Source organism: Acomys russatus, chromosome 24, assembly GCF_903995435.1.
Source record: "Acomys russatus chromosome 24, mAcoRus1.1, whole genome shotgun sequence".
Taxonomy (NCBI): Eukaryota; Metazoa; Chordata; class Mammalia; order Rodentia; family Muridae; genus Acomys; species Acomys russatus.
This window is the reverse complement of record NC_067160.1, coordinates 18,547,450-18,573,281: the sequence shown is the minus strand read 5'-3', so window position 1 is coordinate 18,573,281 and position 25,832 is coordinate 18,547,450. Positions and strand designations below refer to the sequence as shown.

The window sequence follows — 25,832 nt, the reverse complement described above, 5'->3', positions numbered from 1 at the left end:
TGCTCATGTAAATGGGAGCCAACTGTATGTTAATTAGATGCACTCAAACTTATTTTTTTTCAAAATCAAATTAAACATATCTTATTTCACATTTTCACTAATGCAGTTTTTCAAATTCCACATTGAAAGCAGTAAAATTCACCTTCATTAAAAAAAAAAACCACAGGGCAGCTAATTTAAAAAATAACAAGTCTACATCCATGAGGCTGTGTCAACTGGAAGCCATAGGATACTGTAGCTGAAATGGCCTCATGGCTGAAGTACTTTGTTAAAATCAAAGAAGCAAATCCCTAGCCATGGCCAGACGACAGGGAAACCAGACCTGTCAAAGAAGGCTATAGGCCTTCCTGGGCGAAGGGGAAAACCAACTTTATTTATTTGTTTGTTTGTTTGTATGTATGTATGTATATGTGTGTGTGTGTGTGTGTGTGTGTGTGTGTGTGTGTGTGTGTATTACATATTACTACAGCCCTGTCTGGTCTCGAACATGCAGAGGTCTGCAAGCCTCTACCTCCTGAGTGCTGGGATAAAAGACATGTACCACCCCTGGCCCTTTGGCTTCTTCAGTGATCAGATACACAAGGTAAGGACAAAAGGTGAACCAAGTTGTGGGGGTGGGGGCGAAATGGCAATTTACCAATCTGCAGGAATGCCTCCAGCTGTGACAAAATGGCAGCAACACTAAGAGGTGCCCCCCCTCCAAATTCTAAAAGCCCAGGCTGCACAAGCCATTGAAGCAGAGAACCTGGGCAGTGGCCTGAGCATTAAGGCGTTTTTAGAAGTAGCCCTCCAGGCCTACGAGTGAAGCAATAGTTCAGCAAGGTAAAGGAATACTGTAGTAAAACACACACACACACACACACACACACACACACACACACACACACACACACACACCGCCACGCGCCTGTCCTCCAGGCAATTTCCAGACCCCTGTCTTAGGATGGGAAGCATGATAAACAGCTGAGAGATGAGAAGACCTTGAACCGCCGCCGGAACACTTTGATCTTTTATTCTTCAAATAAAACAACCAAGTTGTTGACTGAAAGCCAGTGCATCAAAATCCCTGAGTTTCATCTGGCTACCCATGGTTCAAATTAGCTCTGTGGAGCGTGGGTCTTAACCTGGCGGGCTACTGCTAACAACAAAGGACCACTCAGGACAGAGAGTTAAGATAGGACGAGAAAGTCATCCTTGCGACTGGCTTTACGTAACATCTCTAACTACCTCTGTAGGAAACACTATCAATTTCCATGTCTTGAGAACACACAGACTGCTACCTGTCTAACTGAGGCAGAGGAACGCATGTATGGATTTGCTACCAGGACTCGTTTGTACTAGGCAGCATTGCTCACTCAGGAAGGTAGAGAAAAGACCCGGTCTCAAGCAAAGTAAATATACATCCAGACATACAAAAGAAGAATCCACAGAGGAATTCCTGAAAGCACGGGCTTGGGGCTGCCTCGGAAGGAGAACACAGGATTGGAAGCACGGGCTCTGAGCTAGACCAGAGTTGGGTTTGCAGCATCTGCTATGTGGTCCTGGACATCAATCCAAGACATAAAGGGTCCCACCAAGCCGAGGGGACATGTAGCAGGAGATGCACAAGGCATAGTATCAGAGACGGCTTTTGGTACCCTGCTATCCTTCCTCTGAGTGCCACCAGGCTACCAAGGAGAGACTTGATACCCTATGAGCATATACAGGGGGAGGAGGTCCCCCTCAGTCACAGTCAGAGGGGAGGGGAGTAAGGGGAGAATGGGAGGGAGGGAGGAATGGGAGGATACAAGGGATGGGATAACAATTGAGATGTAATATGAATAAATTAATAAAATATATTTAAAAAAAAAAGAGACAGCTTTTGTGTCATAAGCTAGGCAGAGGGTTTGAGAAGAAGACAGTAGGGGGCCACTCTTTGCAGCAGCACTTTGGGACATCAGGGAGGTACCCTGGACAGACCTGCAGTTGCACACACAGAGCTGGGCACTGGGGGATGGATAGTTGTTAGGAAGATGGGCTCAGAAGCAGAGCAGTGTCTGAGCCCAGAAGGCAGAATCAAGAGACGATCCGAGAACCCTGAAAGCTAAGCAGAGGAAGAGATGTAGAGAGCGTTGTCAACCCTCAGGCTTTCAGGAAGGTATGGTAGCTGTTTTCAGAGTAATTTTCCTGAGAGAGGGGCTAGCATCCCTACTGTTTTTGAGGAAGTAAATTTGCACACGATGGGACTGAATCAACAAGAGAGTTTGAAATGCCTGACTGTGTGCAGACATCCCAAACGAGGAAAATGAGCTTCAGAGAGTGCCTCACCCCGATAAAGGCTATTTTTAAGGGTCTGAAATGCTGGCACAGGTTATCAGTTCCTCATCACACACTCTCATATGAATAAAACATGTGCACAAAATTGCATGTGAATTTCTAACACAGCAGAGGTGTAGACAGCCCCATGGACAAGTTCTGTAGTGCTCTATACTGAACAAAATGTTCCTTTGTGACCAGGTCTATTCCGCAAAACTCCTTGTATTTTTTATGTGATCACAAAGCCTAGATCTCTGAAACGAGATGAGAAGGAAGACATAGAAAATTCATTAACGCCAGACTTGTGTCTACTGCGGTTACTCGTGTAGCAGTTGTGGCCCGCCACGTTTCCGTTTGATTTTCACAAGAAACAACAAAGGAGGCAGGTCATCAGTATTGGCTGTGCATGGTCATGTGTTGGTCCTCTAGATCATAAATTGCTTGTGGCATTCCGACTGGCCCTTGATAAGATTCATTTATGTGGGAAAATGAGTCATTTATTCTGCTTTAACACACTGCTTGCTAAAATCGCTTGGAAAACTACCAGTCTTCATGATCTGGGCTTAAATCCTTGCTTCACAGTCACCCCAGAATGCTCACTGTTCTGTCTCCTGCAGCCCTACCTGTCCTTTCATTTAAAATGTGCTAGTACATGTAACAGGACTGTTGGACCATCTTTTCTCTTAAAAGAAAATGTGGTGGCATGATTTCAGAGTGGAGGTGAGATGCTCTGTCTTTGCTCACTACCCTTCAGTGGGCTGTCCTGTAATCGTTTCCAATTATCTGAACCATTTATACAACTATTGGCCTCTATTTTTAAAAGCTACAGCTACCTGGCTTTCACTCAGGAAAGCTTCAGTAAGAGCGCTGCTTTGAATTAGGTTTAATTTTGTCTGTGGTCCAGGGGTAACACAAAGAGGTTCTGGAGCAAAAATGGCAGCTAGGGCTTTGAGGGTCTCAAAGGGCCGCTCATAGCCAAAGGTATGAAGAGGAAAGAACGACCTGCATTCACAGAGGAAGAGTTCCCAGTCGTGATCAGAAAAATGTGATTCTCCCAAAATCTAGCAACAACAAAATTATATGTATAAAAGGATATGATTCTATTTGGTACTGGTACTGACATGACAAAAACATAACTTCCATTTCCACCTTTCCACTTACCAACTTAAATGTCAGTGTTTTTAAAGCTTTGGGGTCATCTACAATCTTCTGTAAATTAGCAGCCACTGTAAAATATAAACACAGAGAAACGGTGTCCAAGTTATTTCCAATAAGTCTGGATTTTCACATCAATGATTCGGAAAATTTGACTAATGATGCAATAAACTGCAAAATTATTTCTTTCACAGACATTACAAAGTCCATATAAATGGCCAAATTACTTTCATACAGATACTTTCTGAAACCATTTAATATCATTTCTGTCACCTCCTATCTGTGTGCATCTGGATTAATCACTGTACATCAACCCTGCATTTCCTATCATAAAATTTGAAATTACTTTCTAATGGAAAGTAGAAATGACCACGGCTCCACAGTCTCAACCAGTTGGTTTTTCTAAAAAAAAAAAAAAAAAAAACTAAATATTAAGAAAATTATTAGCCAGGAGAGGGCAGTGCAAAAGAGGAGAGGGGTTGTTATAAACTTCTCTGGGAAAAAACCAGTCAGCACATTGGAACTCTTGGCCTGTAAATTCAGTCAGTTCTCTGCACCCACTTTTATCAATGCAACATAGTACAGCAGACAACCTTTACAGTTCAGACAGCCTGTGGTACTTCCACGGCACAGTGATCCGTCTCTACAGTGATGTGCCACAGTGCGTGAGTCAGTGGGCCAGGGTCACACATGGAGGCTGTCAGTGCAGTGTTCTGCACTGGAGAGCTAGGGTCTGTGTCAGATGAATCCATCAGAGGTTGGCCCCCGGCTCTGTGATGCTCTGGTATCGAGATGCTGCTGCCGTACAGAAGGCAGACTTTCCCAGTTGCCCACCTAACTTGAAGTACCGCTTATGAGTAGAACTGTCAAAAAGCAAAGGGGATGAAAACTGAAAGCTGCCTTCTTCATCTAGACCTCAAGAATAACCCACGACTGCAAAGGGCTACTCCCCAAACAAAAGCCGAAACAACGGGGTCTGTTTGTCATTTTTATGTCATGAGAAATTAACTGCTGGTTCAGCAGCTGGGTGCCACTGTTTTTCTGAGTTGGTTTTTTTTTTTTGTTTTTTTTTTTGAGATCCAAAACTTTGAGAAGATGGTACAATACCTCCATATACTATGAGTTTCAAGTAGAAAGCAGAAGAAAATCTGTTATATTTAGAAATTAGCCTAGATATAAGGGTTTCTACAGATTTATTTCATTTAATCTGTTAGCTGTAGAGGACGGCAAAGTAAAAATTACAGACTTGGTATGGCCTATTTTTCTTTAGAAGTCACAATTACAAGCATAATTTTATCTGCATGGATTGCCTTCTCACTAGTTCCATTCTGAACAATCTGGAAGGTTTCATTTTTACCCACACCCGCTCCCCTTTCATCTCCTCCTCTTTTCCGGTTAGCAAGGGCAACTGGACACAAGCACACACCTACTGGGCACAGCCCAGGCCACCAACACCCATCAGGCTAGCCATACCAGCTTCACAAATAGATTCTAGATACTAAACTCATTAGTAATGTGTGTAGGAAACACTGGCTCCCAGAGGGAGGTGTTTAAGTATGAAGTGCTGTCTACCAAGGAGAGGCAGTATCTGCTGTGTCAGGACACTCTGACTAAACACAAATTGCAGCGAGGGTGCCTTGCGTTCTGAAGACATAAAAACGTTCTAATGGCCCCACTGATTTGGGCTGATTTCACGAGTGGCTGTAAAGTCTTCGCATGAATTTTAGTCCTTTCATTAGGCTCTCTTGGCTAATGTGGCTGATTTACTGCCTTGTTCTGCGTCATCTACTTCTATGTTGTTCTCTGCGGTTCAGCCAAAAGCACTGCTCTGCCCTGCGCTAATTCACAGCCCTCTGGTGTACAAAAGTGTGCGCGAGGGCCAACTTCCAGGGAAGTGGCTAGCAGTCTGTGTGCCATGACTCAGAAGCAGCCATGGGCTGCCAGCACTTTAAACAATCACCCTAGGACCCAGGCTGCCGCCCCCCACCGAAGTGTGAGCCCCATACCCTCTGGGACATTAGAAATTCAAATTCTGTCTTCAGCTCAGAATCAAAATAGCAAAACTGGCCACTTACCTGATTACTCAACCCAGCTGCTAGGCTTATTTTCAATTTAGTTGATTCTAATTTGTTGTAAAGTGCTATAAAACACCTTCATTTAACTGACATCACAGAAAATCCAGGTTGATGCTAATTTCCCTTCCAGCAGCAAGACTCATTAAAAAGATGGTGTCACTGTCTTCTCCCTTCTCCTGACTGTGCACCTGGATTTCAAAAATAAAAATGCTCCTTACCTGGAACGTGAGTGGAGAAAGAAGAGCTGGGTAGGGGTGCCTGTGATTCTGGGGAGCTTTCTTGCTCATGTCGGGGAACACTGAATCTGCTGCTTTAAGAAACTCCATGGTTTCGAAAAGGCTAGCTTCTGAAGCCCATTTCCTTAGTGGCCAAGACCTAAACTTAACTCAACTTTTAGACTGCCTCAGCTAAAACTCAGGTCTCTGGTTTGGCGCACAGTATTCTCTCCTTTGAAACTGCCTCCCCAGGACACTGAATTGAGTCCTAAAAACTTCTCTGTCTTTGGGGAAATAGGGACACACTGAGGCCCACTAGCCTGCTGCACCACTTTTTTTTAAAAAATTAATTTATTCACCTTATATTCCGACCAATCATAGCCCCCTCCTCTCCGCCCAGTCTTACCATCCCTCCCATCACATTCCTCAGAAAACGGGAGTGCCCACTACCCATCCACTGCAGCTTGTCAAGTGGATTCAAGACTGAGCACGTCCTCTTCCCCTGTGGCCTGGCGAAGCTGTCCTGCCAGGGTGGAGTGATAAAAAAGTAGACAACCAAGTCCGTGTCAGAGAGACAGTCCCTGCTCCCCTTACTAGGGGACCCACTTAAAGCCTGAGCTGCCTGTTGGCTATTTCTATGTAGGGGGCCTAGGTCCAGTTTACTTACTGTCTGTGGATGGTGCTTCAAGTCTCTACAAGTCCCTCTGGGCCCCTGGTTAGTTGGCTCTGTTGGTCTTCTCTGGAGCTCATGTCACGTCCTGGTCCTATCCAACCCCCCAGTGTACCAGAAGACTCCCTATGTTTCACCCAATGTTTGGTTATGAGTCTCTGCATCTGACTGGATTCCCTGCTGAGTGGAGCCTCTCAGAGGACAGCTATGCTAGGCTCCTGTCTGTGAGCACAGCAGAGTATTGTTAATAGTGGGACTGCACCTTGGAAGCCTCCTTTTCCCTGCTTCACACTTCAGTCTTGGAGGTCCACCAGTGCTAAGTCTGTATTTACATTTCCTTTTATAACATGTGACATAAGCTCTAGCTAGCGCTGTGACTTCCGGGACTGTAATAACATCATTAATAGTCCCCATGGAAACCGTGCTCATTCCTCCCTGGATTTAAACAGAGAAGGAAATAAGGCTGTCACGGCAATCTGTCAGTGTCCAGGTGGACAAGCACATACTTCTTCAGCAAATGAAGCCAGGCCTTCTCCAGAGAGTTTGCTCTGTGAATTCCTTGTGCTCCCCAAATTCTCCACATTTTCATAGTTATGGAAGTAAAAATGATTTAAGGACTGTTTATAGCTCACGATTACATTCAGAGCAATTAGTCAAAAGATGCACTTCTCTCCCGGGACACCGGTTTATTTCATAACAATCTCATACAATGCTGATGTTCCTGTGATGGTGAGCTAATTTAATGTGACCTAGAACCAAGCAAAAGTGTTGGGGGAAAATAGGGGCCAGTGATCAACAAGTCTGCAGATGGCCACAAGTAAGACTTTAAGATAAGACAGGCATGATCTTGGGACACCTGACAGGGTGATGACTTCAATCTGATGGTTTATTCAAGAGACGCAGGGCATCTCTGATCCCACACTCAGTTGGTGCAGAAAAGTAACAAGACATGCCAAAAGAAGGCAAATAATCCCAGCTCTAAGGAGAAAAGGTGGGTGTCTTCTGTGTGTTACTCTAAAGCCAATGGCCAGTTCCCTTCCAGGTCTGGATGAAGTAGGAGGCCCACCTCAGTACTCTCCCTACATCTCCAGGCCCCTGACCTCAGGGGACGCAATGAAGTACACTGTGCTCACATCTGAATCCCCCGCCAGGACATCTGCGTTCAAAGCTTGCCTCTTGCTTAGAGCTGGTGATCTCTCTGAACTGGAGTAAGTTCATTCTTCCTGTGAGTGCTTGGGTGCTTCTGGGAATTCACCATGCTAACACCTTTGTGCTTTCTGCTCTGGGCAGCTGCAGTAACTTAGCTGGCCTGTCTTCAGTCTTTATAGCTCATAGCATCTCTTTCCACACTCATTATTTATGTGAGAGTCTGGGTCACAAAGGAGGATATGCCGCCTCCTTGGATAATGTCATCTCAGCAGAGTCTAGACTCTTACTCAAGTCTAACTTCCAACCTTGCCAGCATTTCTTTTGCTATTTCCTATTCTAAATCTTGCTGGGAATGGTTGCCTGACTCCACTCTCCTCGAGTCTAGTCTTTACCACTGGCTCTTGCTAGAAGCACCTGCATATGCCCAATGTCCTTGCTAGGCTGAAACTTCTTGACAAACTAAAGAGCCTCTTACTTTTTAAAAAAAGATGTATTTTTCAAATTTATCTGTACATATAGAACATAGTGAGATCTCACCAACCCCACTGCCTGTGCCCCACATCAGGATATGGTCATCTCTCCTCACCATCTGCATAACAGCTGATAGTCTCTCTGCTTCCAGCCTTGGCCTCAGAAGCCAGCCTCTTCTGGTAAGTCAGCTACGTCTGTCACCATGTATTGGTTGGTGCCACCTTTATGCTTAAAACCCTTTTGGCTTTCCAGGTCAGGATACAAGGTATGGGTCCTACAAAGTTTACATAGCCCACCTGATCAAGCCCCCAGCTCTAGCCTTGACCTTATTCCCACAGTGTTCTCTCCTCTCTGTGCTTGAAGTTACAACAGGCCCCATCTTGACTTCAAGCATTCATAGCAGGCTCCTACCAAGAACCCCTGAACCTGCCACTACCCTGCTAGAAGAAGAAAGCCACCTCCAGGGGCACCTCTCTCTTTCAGTCTCTGCACAAATTCCCCTACCTGTACTGTCACACTCCTTCATCCAAACAGCTTCATTTTCTCTTTACCCACAATTTTTTTCTTTCAATGTCACATATCAACGCCAGACGTGCTAAATACTTATGGATTGTTATTTTGGCATGTACAGAACCCCATCTATCACTTACAACTTCGAAATAAGCTTTTTAAAAGTAATGTCATTTCCTGCTATTTTTCAAGTCCCTGGTAGTGAATGCCAACCTGTGTTGAACACATGAAAGCAACAAACAAATGGATCTTTGGGATCTTAGATCTCAGCTGCACGTAGCGCAATGCAGGCTTCCTCCCTAGAGTCATGCTTCTGAAAGATGACATGCTGCTTTGGAGGGATATAAGATAAACCCAAGCTATGAGCTTCTGAAAGAAGAATTGTTCCCATGTTAGTAGAATTTCTACTAGTAGTTCTCCATAATCCCATTTGTTTCCCAAAGCAAATGGAAACAAAGGAACTCTTGGTTCATCTCAACTGAATAGTAGGTCTCACACACTAACCCAAGTATGTTTATAAGGACTGGTCACTTTTCCTTCAGTTTTTTCCCCTAGAGATGAGACATCATTTCTCCCCCTAATGAGGTAGAACAGTTCTCAGCAAAGATGCTAGGCCAGAACTCCCTGTTAGGCAGGTGAACCAGATAACAATACTCTGCGCCTGCCAACAATGTTGAAAGCTGTCTGCTCAATCCCAGCTCAGAATAAAAGCTCAGGTCTCCATCAGGTCTCCACAGCCCACTTGAGCAGATCTGCTCGGACTCGCAACTGTCTTCCCATCTTCTGGGGCTGCTGTTAACAGATAACTCTAACTTAGTCTCTCTGGGAGTTCCCTGTGGCCAGAGAAGTGGCTTAGCCCAGGTCAGGGCTCTTCCACAAGCCTTCCTGCATCCAGTGGCCGGTCCTGGGAGTGAGACAGTCTATAACTTCAAGTCCTGATGGCCCTGGGGGTCGGCTCAGCATGAAAGCTCTCATTTGCTGAAGGCTTTTTCTCTGGTCTGAACAAGTTAATTTCTCCACATCCAGATTCCTTAACTGTCTCACAGATGTTGAGTCTGAAAATGCTCATCACAAAACCCACCTGGATACAAATCTACTCTGCTCATCCTCTTTCTGAGAAAAGCCTGGAGCTCTGCTAAAGAGTGGACCTTAGAAGGAACCTCCCTTTACAGAATTCTGAGAGAGTAAAGATGATTAAAAAAAATACTGGAAGAAAATGAAAAATGGCATTAAATACTTTTCTTGGCCTTTCATTCAATTAAAATCCTGGTGAGGAAATGGGACACTTACAAGAGATTTCTAGGATTTGATAAGCAGTACAAGCTTGTAGGAAACCCAAAATGTCATGCGTTAGTGCCTTATTTCTTATACACAGAAGGATGAGATTTATGCGAAACAAAAGGAACAGAGACATACACCTGTAATTCTCCCTACGGTGCAGACAAATTCCAGTTAGTGTAACGTGAACAGGGTGTGAAAAACGGAAATCATTTGACACAGTAAAACTGTATGCCACTGAATCTGCCCTTTAAAACACAATTGGAAGATTGGTATTTTGATCCTGACTTTTGTTTAATGCGCCGAAAGTAGAATTTTATGAACTGGCTGACAACATGGTACTGGAAGTGTCCAATAATCATTATGTAATTATTGCTCATTTTCATAGCAATGAGATGATATAATCAATACAGCTGTAGCCTCATTTTCCTAATGGTAGCTGATAGACCAATATACTTATAGTTAAATTCCTCTCCAAAATGCAGATGAAAAAGTAAGACAGATGATAGATAGATAGATAGATAGATAGATAGATAGATAGATAGATAAACATTCATCTGAGATAATGACAAGAATTCTCTCACTTGCTTAAAGAAAAAAAGAGGATCTTCTTGGGAGATGCCTATAGTTAAACAGTCCTAGCTTCCTAGAAGTGAAGAATTTTATAAGCACCTTAGCCTGGGCTTTTAGCCTTACAAAGCTCTAAATTTTGGATGAAACTTTGTGTGCACATTTCTAGAGATAGCGCTGTAGTTCTTTCTAAATACCCAATGGGACCAGGCCCTATAAAGTCTTAACCTTGCTTCATGGCTTCTTAACATCATCTGTGACAGTGAAGTAAGCGGCTAAGAGGTGAGGGTTTTGTGTGTCTGTGTGTGTGTCATGAAAGTCACCCTGAAGTGGAGCTGCTGAAACATAAACCGCAGTCATTCCAAGTGTAAACTACGAGTTCTGAAGTTGTGCGCACTCAGGAAACCACCACCAGAACGGAAAACACATCTACCACTCTCACAAGCAACCCAGTGCCCTCACTAGCTCCTCACCTGCCCTCTCAGGGTTCTCCTCAGGAAAGCACTGCTTTGTTTCTGACACTACAGATAGTCTGCATTTTGTAGGATTTTATACAAGTGGGATCCTGTTTATGTGTTCGTTTTTACCTCTCTCACAGCTCACAATTTTGGAACGTATGGACGCTGCAACGTGAGCGATAGTTTCTTTTTTGTTTCTAAGGTGTATTCCACTGTATAAGCATGGTTTGTTTGTGCACTTCTTCACCCCCAGGGTGATCTGGCTTGGATTGTCTAGGAATTGCCACTACAAATATAGAACTTTCATCAATAGCCTTGTAGGAGTTTTGGAAGAGATGGATTCTCTTATTTTCCCTGTTTGTTTTTAAACAGGCCTCATTATACAGACCAGGTGAGCCTTGAACCTCTGACCCCCCCTGCTGCACCCTCCACAATTTTGTATTACAAAGGTGCACGCATCACATGCCCTCTCATCTTTTATTTAATTTAATTTGGGGGGGGGGGAAGAGGCTTGCGTAGGTACCTACAAGTACAGAAAGCATTCTCACCTGACAGGTTCTTATTTTTCTAAAAATTGCAACTGGCAGTGCATGATAGTTTCAGTTTCTTGGATACTCACCAGCATTTAGTAAGTCAGTTTTTAATCTGGGCCACCCTAATGAATGTATTGTTTCAACTTATGTTTCTTTAATAGACCCCATTTCACATGCATATTTGGTAGACTCTTTTTGGGGATATTTTCTAATGCTGAGCTTAAGCATTTGCTACAGGCAAGTGAGTTTCTACTGTCTTTGTTAAGGAACCAATGTTGCTTCTTTATAGACTGGTGCATGTAAGACCTTCCTCTGGTCCCTGCAATGAAGGGGCAAGCTTGTCTCCACAGAAAGCTCCAGCACATTAGACCCCCCTCCTTCAAAATCTCCCCCAAATCTGCTGGCTGCAGAGACTTCACGTCTCTTACACTATAGATTTTCAAAGTGCAGGTCATGAGCTTGAGTACAATTAAACAGAGAGGACAGGAAAATGACTACATCATGAAAAGTCGAAGGGATAAAACACAGGGATCTATCCAAATCTGATTTCCAGAGGCACAAAGAAAAGCTTCCCCTGCTCTCTGATGGCAACAGAAAGTGCTTATTTAATTATGCTAGATGACTGGGTAGGAATTTGACACCCTGAACATGTTTCTGGGAATGATAACAGGACTACGAGTGCAAAAGGCATAAAGGAGACAGATCAGATAAGTTAAAGCAAACTATAATGACACAAATAAAAAAATATTACAACAAAACTTACTTTGTATACTAACAAGTAATAAAATAACACACATGCATCTGTGCATACACGCACAGACACACGGACATACATACACTCAGACACATATTCACACACAGACATACACACTCACACACATTCACAGACACACACATGCACTCACACACACTCACACAGACAAACAGACACACACAGACACAGACAGACAGACAGACACACACACACACACACACACACACACACACACACACACACACACACACGGGCTCTAAATGACAGTGCCACATTCACAGAGAAAGAAGATTGCCAGGCAAGTGCTATTCATTGAAACGGGAGATGCTGGCGTCCAATCTAGTCTATCCATTAAGCCTGAAAAAGAAATTCTCTCTTTTTATGTATATAATCACTTGATTAAGAACAGAAACAAAGAAACAATCTTAAGGTTGTCTTTACAAGCTTGTCAAATCCTGTAAACTGCAGAAAGGTGCCCAATCAAGCACAGACGTGCCCCAGGAAGATGGACAGCGGCGCTAAACTTCAGGAAACCTTTATCTTCATTCACTTCTACCCGGGGATTTATAGCGGGGATTTTCCACACGCAGCCTGAGCTCCAGTCTTCTGGACCAGGAAAAGCTTTGCATCCGGTAAAATTAATGAGACAGCAAATAAACTGGTATGAAGAATGCTACCTAAATTACAGGCGACGCAGCAGACTGAGGCAATGCCATCTGGTGTCCAGAAACAGCTCAGGGAAACCCAAAGGACTCTGGGCTTAGTGTGCGGCCACAGCCTTCCCGACCGAAGACATCTTACACCTGTGGCCTCCCATCAGAGGGCTCAGCCTGCCTCAAGAAGGAGGCCCACTTTATCTTCATGTTGTGGTGATTTGCTCCTTCCCTTTCCATCTGTCCCAAAGCTTAACAGACAGTGTGGAGTACAGAGTAAAAGGGAAATTTCTTTTCTTGATTCGTTTATTTTATGTGTCTGCCTACGTGTTAGTTTGTGTGCCACATCCACACCTAGTGCCAAGGCAGGGCAGCAGGGCAGCAGATGCCCTGTAACTGCAGTTATGGACAGTTGTGAGGCACCATTTGGGTGTGGGGAACTGAACTCAGGCTCTGTGGAAGAGCAGCCAGGGCTCTTAACTCCTGATCCCGTCTCTCTGGCCTCTGAGCTCACTTCTTTAACAATAATTTTAAAAATCCAATCAATTCAAGAGCTAACAAAGACTTCTAACTTATGCTATAGCATAAATAAACAACCTGAAATTTAATCCTAATCTAATATTCCGTAAGAGACCTCAGACATTTGTGTCCTTCCTGTCTTAGAGTAGCAAAGCTCATGGCCAGTTGCCATTCTTTGTTACAAGTCTGTCCACATGAATTATGGGATGTGCACAGAAATGTAATTCGTCATCACTCTCTTCACTGAGAGAGTCTTGCCACAAAAATAGACAAGGAGCCAACAGCACTACACCGCATTCTTTATCACGTAGCCAACTGATGCGGAGCCGTGAGCCAGCACGTGGATCGTACCTTGAGTGGTGCTTCAGACTTTCCCCCAAACCACAGCCCCCTCCTGGCTCTACTATCCTTCAAACACCAGCTTTAATGTGTATTACATAAATAAGCAGACTGGCCATGCTGTATGGAGTCTCTAAGATGGTGGTGAAGCAATGGAGCATTTGTGCATCCATTTCCCGACTATTGCCAGAGTGAGAGATGGAGAGAGGACCTGCACAGTACGAAGGAGGAAGTGGGACACAGTGATCAATAACCTCACAGGGAAGCCACTTCTTCCACTACCATGTTCAACTTAACCTTCATCTTGTACGTTCAACTTTTAAAACGCGCTATTTTTACTTGTTACAAGAATATTACCTGGGGTGGGTATGGTGGTTTATTGTGTACCTCCTACTTGAATTTCATCTAATAAAGCATGAGATATAATTGAACTGAATAAAGGACTCCCTTTTGTCGTATGACTAAATTCCAACTCTCTCTAGAGGTCTTGCTGCTCACACAGAGGGGATCCTGGCAGAGAGTAGGCAACCCTGTTAAGGTGACACAGGGAGAAACATACACTGCTAATGGCCCTGCCTGGAATCTTCTGCAGCAAGTAGGTGTAGCGGGTTAGTCCCACTGCTGGGACAGAGACGTAGCAAACCATTAGATCAGCAACTGGTAGAACTGTGTAATTAGAGGCCAACGAACAAAATGCAGAAGTTGAAACCTTCCCAGGCCTGACACAGAACACAAGGGAAAGTTCTTGACAAGGTACTTTGGTAGTTGTTAAATGGCCTAAGCCACTGTCTGTTTATTTTCGTAACTCATAATCCTCATTTACTTTTCATTAAATCCTTTTCATATCAGTGACTTTTTAAAAATATACACATCCAATTTTTTTAAAAAGTACTAAGAATACTTCCCATAAAAGGCATCCTGTAATCTGCACGGTTATCTGTCTACCCATTCTAGGGACACTAGTTACTATCACAGGTTCCTGAAAAACCAGAGGACATAAAGTTACTGAGGAACATCAGCATCTCCTTTAAGAGACCACAGTCATTTGTAGATGGAAGCTCCAGAAAAACCCCAGCCCAGCTGCTGAAGGTGCCTGCATGGCTGCCTTGCCACCCTGCACTTCCCAAACGCCCTAAGTTTGGATGATCAATTGGTATGGCCAACCTCCTGACAAGAGGAGCCCGACTGGGGATCCTCACCAGGAGACCCATCTGTCCCCTCCATTATCTGTCAGCACCCAGCTCCTGCCAGGCACCAGTAAGCACCAGCTGAATTAACAAATGAAAGACTCTCCTCCTAGTGTGAGGTGGCCAAGAGGAACAGCTTCTTTGGGAAGCTGCTGCTCCCCCACCAAAGATGGAGACTAGCAGAACAGATACGGATGATGTTATGCAAACCTCTAGTTTTGGGCTTCTGGCTCCCCGTTACGTTACATTCTCTACCCCCACACCATTATCAGATACTGAGAAAAGTGTCCTCTCAGACCAGGGAAGGCTGAGGTAGCTTGAAAACCCGAAGGAAAGATCTGATGGGCTCAGGAGTGACACGCTATGTGCAGCGCCATCTAGCTATCAGAAGGTGTATGTAAGTAATATTGGAAGAAACAACTGAAAACAAACCCAGCAGTGTATTTTACTAGCAGTAATATGGAAACTCTTATAGGCTCTGTAATTAAAATTGAAATAGAGGAGTAAATTTTATAATAGACTGACTTGCTTTATGTTTTGTAGAAGTCAGAGGTGGATCCTATCTTTGTTCCTTGAATTTGATTTGTCCTATGGAGGCTGCGGTAGGTGGTGCTTGGGGACCCATGAATCTCGGGCCAGCACACCCTTGGCCATGTGACATGTGAGGTCTGAGCTAAGTCCTCATGCCTTCTTTTTGACTGTTCCTTGTCAAGCCTTAAAACTCACATCTTTCTGGCCCTTGATTATGACTGTTTTCAACTATCTGGAGTCTCAGGAGGACAGGCAGTAGTATTGACTCAAGACCTGTCAGTGTGTCTCATGAGACAGCTGCTCTGTAACAGACCACAGAGCACTCGGTGCCTTTGAGTTGGGGGCTGGTATTTGGAAGATGAAGATAATGGAGCAGTGAGACGCTGCATCTTGGAAGTTCAAGTTGCAGACTGTTAAGTTGCTCACACCCTTTTAAGTATGAATATGTTGCAATATGCATACTATGATCATTCTACTATTGAACAGACGCATAAAGCGTGTTGTCAGAAGTCGGTGTTCCTGCTGGATATGGGGAGATAGAAACAGGGTCCTGTGTGGCAGGTGGAAAATTCATAAATGATTAAAGTGTACTTCCATGGACACGAAGGGAGAAGCGCAAAGAAGGACCATCATCAGCCTAGAGAAAAAGTTCCTGTTAGGTTCTAAGCCCAGATTCTAAGAGGAGGTCTTGGAAGATGAATGAGAATTTACTAGGAGAATGAGAACACGCCAAGTAGGAGAGAGAAAGTTCTGCCCGGGTACAGAAGAGCAAGTCTGTGAGGGTGGAGCTGTAGGTAGACACAAGTGGGGATGCTGGTGCAGCCTGAGACATGCAAGAAGTCCAAGTACTAATAGAAGACCCATGTCCTAGCTTTAGGACAAACACACTGTTCTATAGGCTTTGCATTCAGTAAGGGAGTTTGGTTTGTAAATGGCTCCCCCTGCATGGAAAGCTAGCTTTAGTGAAGAAACCCACTGCATCCCTAGGCAATGAACAGAAATGGACTGTTTCCCATCATATATAAACAACTGAAAAAACAGAAAAAAGTGATGACTACTGGGAACAGCAAGAGAAACATGCCATGCTGCTAATAAAATAATAAAGCCATAGCACATTGCTTAGGGGGAAACTAAAAGCCAGATGGCATGGAATAATACAATTCAAGTGCTGAAGGAAAATAAGTGTTACCATAGATTACTCTATCAAGCAAATTGTCATTCAGAATAAGAGAAGAAATACTTTCTAGAATACTTAGAACTGAAAGGGAATCATAACCAGCGTGGCTGAAGACACGTGACAATTAATTGTCATTGAGACCTTGACTGGATTCAAATCACCACAAACTGACATCTGTCTCCATGAGGATGTTTCTGGAAAGGTTTAATAGATGACAGCGTTGTCCCACCATAAAAGTTAACAGCATAGTACCATGGGTCACTTCCTGGACTGAATGACAAGAAGAAAGGGAAACAATCATTTCTCTCCACTTCCCAGCTGCCCTTGCAGTGTGACACACTGCCTTGTACTCTTTGCTACCATGACTTTCAAGTCACGAGGGACTTGAAATTGCAATTGCAATTGGGAGCCAAAATACACCCTTTCTTCCATATTGTTCTCTTGTTGGGTACTTGCCATAGCCCTGTCTTCATGCACACCTGAAGAGTAAATCAGATTCCATTACAGATGGTTGTGAGCTGCCATGTGGTTGCTGGAAATTGAACTTAAGATCTCTGGAAGAGTAGTCAGTGTTCATAACTGCTGACCAAACTCTCCAGCCCCCTTAAATAAATTCCCATATACAAAAGATAAAACAAGACAAATGCAATCACAAGAGCTAATAAAGAAAGAATAAGTCTCACCAGAAGACTACATAAACTAGTGAGAATTGGGAAAGAAGCAGACGTGGTTTGTACAGTAATACAATGATAGGAATCAGAATATATGACTCAGTAGTAACCAACCCTATGTAGATCGTTTATTTCCCACTGAAAAGAACTAGGCCAGACTATTTGCCACAAGTGTCCTCAATGGAAAGACACATACAGACTAGGAGTAAAAGGACAGAAAATGGAAAGGAAATTCAAAGCCAAGAGTAATTAAGCTCATGTCTACTGAAATAAGAACCCAAACTGAAATTGGTAGATGATAAAGTCAATTCAAACTGATAATCTATCAAGAGGATGTAATGATTTAGTCAACCATTTGAAAACTAAAACACACACACACACACACACACACACACACACACACACACACACTGAATATGAGAGGAAAATGTGTAATATTTCTTTCCTCTCCTCCACTACCTAGTCCTTCCCCTTCCCTTTATACTTCTTTGTCCCCTGTTCAGAGTTCCCCTTCTATTTCCATTCCATATGTATGTGTGTGTGTATGTGTGTGTGTATGTGTACATATATATACACATATATTTGTATTTGTGTGTTTGTGTCTTCATAGATTCTGCAGATTCTGAGATGAAAAGCATGTACATTTATATTTATATTGTATTTATTTTTGTGTGTTTGTATTGGCATAGATTCTGAGAGGAAAAAGATTTGACCTTCCTGAGTTGTGTTTAGTATGTTTATGTCCAATTCTATCCAGTTTCATTAAAATGATGTAATTTCATTCTATATGTTTAAATAGAAATGCCACTGGTATATAAATTTCATTTTTTAAATCCATTCATCTGCTGATGGGCATCAAGGCTGGGTCTATATCTACTGTGAATAGTGCAACACCAATTTTATAAAATGAGCACTATAGTAAATAAAAGAAAAACTCCTAGGAACTAAAAGTAGAGACGGGCATCTAGGCCAGATCTGTATCTCCTGTGAATAGTGGAATACCCTAAGACAGTAAGAATGGGTGAGTTCAATACTCACTTTCACCAATAGACAGATCATTATGGCAAAACAACAAAACAACATCCCAGGTAAAGCACGACACAGATCTAAAAGCCATGTTAAACATCAGCAGAGTATTCTAGCAAACAGCGGAATAGACACCTTCTTATGGAGCACAGGGACCTGACCTCCAAACATGGTATTTCAGGCCATAGTTTTAGTCTTAACAACAAAATCCAAGTAATTTTAAAATCTTAGCTAGATCATAATTGAACCTAGAAATTCACAGCAAGAGGAGCTACAGAAGTTATACAAACACACAAAGATTAAACAAAGATTTGAATATACATAGGTGTCAGAGAAGAAATATAAGAATTTAGAGAATCAAATGAAAATACCGTAACCTATGGAATGTAGTAAGAACAATGTGAAAAGGAAAATTTACAGCTATGAATATCATGTTAAAAAAGACTTATCAAATAAATAACCTACAAAAAAAGAATGAACTTCATGAACCTTAAGATGGAAAGAATTAATAAAGGTAATACCTGAAGTAAATGAGATAAAGACCAAAATATCGACACAAAAATCAATGAAAACAGAATTGGTCCTTTAAAAAAAGATTCAAAATAGTCGTTTTCTTAGTAGACTTGTTCAAAAGAAGCAGGACCCAAATAAATAAAATTAGAGAAGAAAAAACTGTTATTAAAAAAAGTAAGTGAAATCCACAGGCCATAGGTATCATTTTGAAAACACAATTATATGTCAATATTCTACATATACTACCAAAATAAGAACTGAACCAAAACAAAAATAAATAAATAAAACTACAAATATCTTTAATGAGAGATATAAAAATTCTCAGTAAAATGCTAGAAAATAAAATTAATATCACATTTAATGATTATAAAACATGAACAAGGTGGTTTCATTCCAAGGATGCTAGAAAGGTCCAATCTATGCATATAAATTAACATAATAAAGCACAACTGTTTAATCAAGGATAAAAATCACAGTGATCGTAACAGATGCAGAAAAGACCTGTCACAAAATTCAACATCATTTTATGATAAAAATCCTTGAAATTAGCTAGAGATGGGTCATATACTAAAATAGTGATAATAAAATACTACTTTTGTTAAATAATAAAAGCCAAATCCCAAACAGTCAGCATCTACAGAACAGAGAAAATGAGAAACAATTCCTCTAAAAATTAGAAAACAAGAGAATCATGCTCCTCCTAATACTCAATATAGCCTTTTTAGTCTAAAAATCAAGGGAGGAAAAGGCATACTAATAGGAAATAGAAAGTCAAATCATCTCTGTTTTCAGAGTCCACCAAAAGGGTCTTAGAACAGACAAGTAAAATGAAGAAGAGATCATGATACAAAATCAGCAGCTTTCTTATTCACCAACGACGAACTCATTGAGAATGAAATCAGAAAACCAGCACTGTTCCTGATAGCCGTGTGCAAGCAAGCTCTAAACAACAAACCACAAGCGAGTAATAAAAAACAAACCCCCTAGGGATAAACCCAACAAGCCAAGGAGATGGAAAAGCTTTATAATAAAAATTATAAAACAAGAGCCTGGTGTGGTTTAGCATGGATTAGTATATACCTTTAATCTTAGCACCCAGGCAGATCGTTGTGAGCCAACCTGGTCTAACAGGACAGCCAGAGCTAAATTCTGAGACGCTGTCTCAAAAACAAAACAGAAACAAAAACAAAGAACAAAACAACCCAACCAACCAACCAAAGACAGAAGATGGAAAGCCCCTCCCTCATTCTCATGGATCAAGGGAATAATGATAAAACGACTATAATACCAAAAGCAATACCCAAATGAAAAAACAAAACAAAACCCCACAAAACTTAACGTGGTTAAGTTAGCATTAAAGACTCTGACTAGGTAACAATCCTGAGCAATGACAGACTCTCATTACAATACCTGATTTCAAAATACACTGCAGTAACTAAAACAGCAGGTCAGGGTGGGAGGTGGGAGCAACAAACAGAGCACCAAAAACAGACCTAGGAGTAGATAGAAGACACAGAAATAAAAACATCTACAGTCAACTGACTCTTGAGGATGGCATCAAAAACTCATGTTGGCAAAAAGATCTCTTCTTCAACAAAGGATGCTTGGGTAAAGGGGTGTCTGCATGGAGAACAGTAGGCTGACGCAAGTCAAACCTCTCAACTTGAATATAAGTCATCTCAAAAAAAAACCCCAAAGACCAAGCATATGATCTTAAATCCTGACAACACCAGAGTGTAACCATAGCAGAAAGATTGGTAGAACTAAAGCCGGTCACAGGAAGTCCAATAGTCAGACACAGAGCACATCATGCATTTTCTTTCAAATATAGAAGCTAATATTAAAAAAAAAAAAAAAAAATCAAGGGAAATTAAAGTGGGCACTAAAGTCCTTGTCTGTGGATTCTCTCTCACACACAGCTCTGCCTGATATATTCTTAGACACCCCAAGGCAGAGGATAATCACTTTAATGAGACTAAGCATAGGTGGGGCATCTTGATTTGTTAATTGAGAAATCACTGAACCTCATTCTGTTCACTGCTTTAATTGAACAAATAAAGAATCTTCTATCAGGGCATCCACCCCATATTGCTCTCTTTCCTCACAGGCAACAGAGAAGCGCTAGGTGACTACCAATGTGAGCTAGGGGTTCACCTTGGAAGTAGCTTGTATTCTCGGGCCTCGGCTCCATCTACATAGCACCAAAGCAGGCTCAGCACCTAGGAGGCCTCCAGGTGCTAACAACAATGCTGGGGGTTTCTTTGTGGGACACAGAGGAAGGGCAGCTGTGAAGTGTCCTCATAATGGAAGAGCCATGGGGGTCAGTGACTTCAACCTTTCCTCTCCATGCTGGGCTGTGCACTTTCTTTCTGATCCAGAGAAAGCTGTTTGTCTGACATTTCAAAGTGTCTATAGATGGCAGCTCCAGTCTTCCTTAATTATCCCTTTCCACAGTACACCAGTTACAACCTGATTACCCAGCAGTGCATCTTAATGAAACCACAAACCTTCCCTATTGAACTCTTGGTGAATCAACATTAAATAGTGTGTGTGCAAGGAGTGGTTGTCTAAATAGCAACACAATGCATAGTCTTAAAGATTCCATATTAGAATAACTATTGATAACATATTTGTTCCCAGCCTTAGGGAATCGGGATACTCATCACCATAAGGCACAGGAAGCAGTGCTCTCAAGGCCAGCAGGACAGCCCAGTGGGTAAAGGCTCCTCGCAAACCTGCCAACTTCAGTTCAATCCCTGAAACTCACATGGTATGAGAGAACCAACTCTTGCCAGTAGTCCTCTGCAGACAAGAGTTTGGATCCACCAAGAATCTACAGAAAAAGCTGGATGTGGTGGCAGGCATCTGTAACCTCAGAGCTCAGAGTAGGGGTGGAGGGACAGGCAGATCCCTGAAACACACTGGACAACAAGCCTAGCTAATTAATGAGCTCTGGGGATAGAAAAATAAAGTCTCAAAAAAATAAAAGTGGAGCACAACTGAGACATTGAGTGGTCAAACCATGGTTTCCACACACAGATATATATGAACCCACATGCACAGGTGCACACATTAATACTAATAAGTACAACACCCCCCCTCCACACACACACACACATAAGAGCAAGAGTGATTTGGGGAATAATTATCATGACTTTTGCCTGAGACCTTGTCATGGTATCAGAACTTCTGCAGAGGGTGACTGAACTTGCAAAAATACCATGATGTATGTACGTCATCAGGGTTGGATACCACAGGCTCCTCATAGACAAGGGAAACATAGTAAGACTGAATTTCAGGGTTTCTTTCCTGCCATAATAGACAGAGGACACCCTTGTGCTATGTCAGCCTCAGACAGTTGGCACACACATAGACTTTTCATGACAAGTAACAGGAGAAAAGTGAGGGGAATATATGTAACAGTGATTTGGGGACTGAAAAACGCACACACATGAACGAACATATCACTTATGGCACACAAGTAGATAGAAAAGGAACATCCTGGGGTTGCACTGGGAGGTAGAGGCAATTCAGTATTTAAGTAAACAGAGCTGCTGATAGCCAGAGTGAGGGACGCAGTGGTAGGAAGACATGGTTGAGGAGCCTCACGCCCTGTGCGGTAATGAGGCTGACTATGAAGAGGCAGCATAGGCCGTCCAAACACAGAAGAGGAGCCAGGGAAGGGATGCTGACTGGGGATGATCATTAATATTGCACGAAGGAATAGAAATCTGAAGAATGTTTGACAGCAGCGAAAAGGGCAACCAAGGCTGTGGGCTGTACGTGGAGCAGGAAGAGAACAAGCCAGTGCTGCTTATTTTTGGCGCTATTTAAGGCAGCAAGTTCTCATTAACTCTGGGCCAATCTGGCTTTTCCTTCTTGCTTGGAAAAAAAAAAAAAGAAAGAAAGAAAGAAAGAACAAGAAAACCAACCTAAAACTGTAAGCTGCAATGCAAGCAGATCCATGGTTCAAAAGACCAGGTTGTGGGGGAGGATAAAAAAAATTAAAAGAGAAGCAGGTCTCAGCTCATGGAGTTCTAATATAAAGTGAGTCCCTCTGTTACCTTGCCCTTGCAGGGCTTATCATAACCCTATACACTGAGGGCATAGATCAGACTAGAGAGAAGGGGCAGCAGGGCAGAGGACTTTCAGAGAGAAGAGAAATCATGGGTGGGGGGCATCTCAGACAAGCTGGAAACCCATGACAGGTTAGGCTCCTGGGAGGATATGAGGATGACTCTAGCTGAAACCCTTAGTAGCAAAGGTCATGGAGACATTAGAGGCCACCTTCTAACTAGACTGGAATCCTAGTGGAGGGAAGGGAACACCAACCTAGCCACAAAAAACTTTGAGACAAAATTTAACCTACATACAAGATGTGCAAGGATAAAGATAGAGCAGAGATTGAGGGAATGTCCAACCAAGGCATGTCCCAACCTGAGACCCACTCCATGGAAGAGAGCCAACCCGTGATACTATTAACAATACTCTCATATGCTTGCAGAAAGGAGCCTAGCTTGGCTATCTTCTGAGAGGCTCCACCCAACAGTAGATAGAACGAGATGCTGAGACTCAACGGCCAAACATTGGGCAGAGCACAGGGAGCACAGTGGAAGAATAGAAAAACCCAGAGGGGCCAGGAACTCAAGAAGACCAACAAAGCCAACCAACCTGTGGCCCGGGAGGGGGGTGGTGCTTATGGAGCACCAACTAAGGACCATGCATGAACATTTACATTCTTAAAGCAAACTAAATGTACCTCAAGGCAGGCAGTTCAGTTCACAAATGAGTGAAGACCTGAGGGGCACTACAAGGGTCCCTACAAATGGGATCTCCTCATATCAAAGAGCCAGAGCCAGTGTGAATCTGATCGCATAATCTTATGCTTCTCCTGAAACAGTCAGAAGGAAGAAGTAAAGATCTCTTTGGTGATCCAAACAATGAATCGTGGGAGGGAGGGAAACCTCTATGTTCTCTAGCTGTAAACATTTTACACAGTCCTGGAGCTAACATTCCTCAACATAAAATGCTACTCTTTTGATTTTAGTGCCTTTTAGTCAAGAAGTTTCCAAACATTTCAATAACTCCAGACCTGACAGCTGGCTCCGAAAGCGAAGCAGCTCAGGGGATTGTTTTGTTGTTGTTACTCCTGTGTCTTTTTCCTGTGTTAAGGGGGGGAAAAAAGGAAGTTTTCCTGCTCTAGGGAAGAACAAATCTTTAATTCCTTAGGTGAAGCTTTTATCTTTTTTAAAGGAGGAGGTATCACCATTAGAACAGATGACTGTGGTGTGGGTGACTTCATTTAAGTATCAATTTTAGGAATTTATATATAAATTACCTGAGAGATCATGTGAATGTTTAAAACTACCTTAAGAATGACAGTATTTGGTAATGCCTCTAGACTATTACAGGAGTAGATGGGCTACTTAATGTCTTGATTATGGGTTGTGTTTTACAGGAAGAGTAACCATGGTAACAAAGAATCAGTCATGACTACAGCTTTACCCATAAACAGCACTGAGAACAACAGTGTCCTGTAGTCGTCCGGATGACAATCTTTCTGCCACCCAACACTTCCGATTCATGGTCCCTGAAGAACCAGTTGTGCTTGGTTCAAGGATTTCCTTCATTTTTGTACAACAAGAAGAAACACAAACCCAAGATGTTAAATAGAAGAAAGGTAGATTTCAACATGGGAAAGGTTTCTGGAGGGGACAGCTGGAAGCAGTGGGTGATGGAGATAGTGGGGCCAAGCTAAAGATTTGGACCCTCAGTCAGATTATTAGGGAATTTCAAAAGAACTTTAGGTCTGTAAAGTTCTTTGAGAGAGGGGGGGGGGGAAGAAGAAGGAGGAGGAGAGGAGAGGAGAAGAGAAGAGAAGAGACAGACGAGATTTTTATAAAAGTAAAATGAAATATTCACGTTAGTCCAATTAAGGGTTATTTGCATCACACACATTATAGGCAGTGAGTTTTGCTAATTGCAGGGAATGCTGAAGTCAAAAGAAAATACATCAATCACCCATTAGATTCACAGTTAAATAAACAGGGCCTTATGCAGGGGAAAAATCAGGATCAAGGTGGCCCACCCAGATGTACACAGAACAAGCTAAAACCTTCTGGCAATAGACTTAAAGTTCCAGTTGACATGAAGAGAAAATCTCATGTGAAAATTCAAGAGCTAATTGGAAAGATGGAATAACTCTGATTCTCAAGAACAAATTAGAAGCATGCTTGCAGACCAACTGAAGAGTGATCAGAAGCTAAACAGAGGAGAACTCCTCACCACCAGACAGAATTCCTTTGATGACAAAGGATGACAATGACAGACTTTCGGCATCAGCTTATCTAAGATGCAGCTGCCTAGAAGAGCAACAGAGAGGGCTGCCATGGCCAGGCAACTGCTTTGCAGACTCTCCTAAGACAAACGAGAGGCCCTGTTCACAGTCAACTGAAGGGCTGGCAAGATTATGCACCGGATTTATTTCCGGCTGGCTGGAGGTCACTCAGACGTGTATATATTTTCCATTCCCAAGGAGTTAATCTGCCAGAGGTCCACTGTGTGATGTTCAAATGTACATCTAAGTTCTTACTTTAACACACACTGAAAGTTGGCTCTGTTCTTTGGGAGATATTGGCATTAGTCTTTTAATGAGAAATGGCGAGATAAAAATGATGAATTCATTCTTGCCCGGCTAATGCAGTAAAAAACGATTGCACATCTAACTCCTGGCTTCTGAGAAATAATTCTGGAAGGTAGAAACTCTTGAGTGCCTATCCTGCTTAGTCTATAAATCTCAACAGTTCAGATGTGAACCCCAATTTTTGTGGCTAGTAAATGCCAGCAACTTGATTAAGACCTACCAAATCCAATAGCAGAACCAGCCCCATATATCTTTATAACATGCACAATTGTGAGCTGGAGTCAAGTTTGTAATTCATTCCCTCACCCACCAAATATTTGTTGGATAAATGGTTCAGTATTCTAGTGTCCTAAGAAACACTAGTCAACAAAGCAAACAAACGCCCCTGTGCATACAGAGCTGTCTTAATTCACTCATCTGTGACCTGTCCCTCTCCACAA

General features: G+C 42.6%; 1 protein-coding gene across 1 annotated transcript in view; it reads right to left on the bottom strand.

Moving 5' to 3' along the window:
- Window positions 1-25,832, bottom strand: part of Stk39 (serine/threonine kinase 39) — a 273,478-nt gene that overhangs the window by 9,957 nt on the left and 237,689 nt on the right. The window contains exon 17 of the mRNA XM_051166094.1: window positions 3,457-3,521. Within this exon, the coding sequence (XP_051022051.1) occupies window positions 3,457-3,521 (65 nt within the window). The remainder of the gene's footprint in view (window positions 1-3,456; window positions 3,522-25,832) is intronic.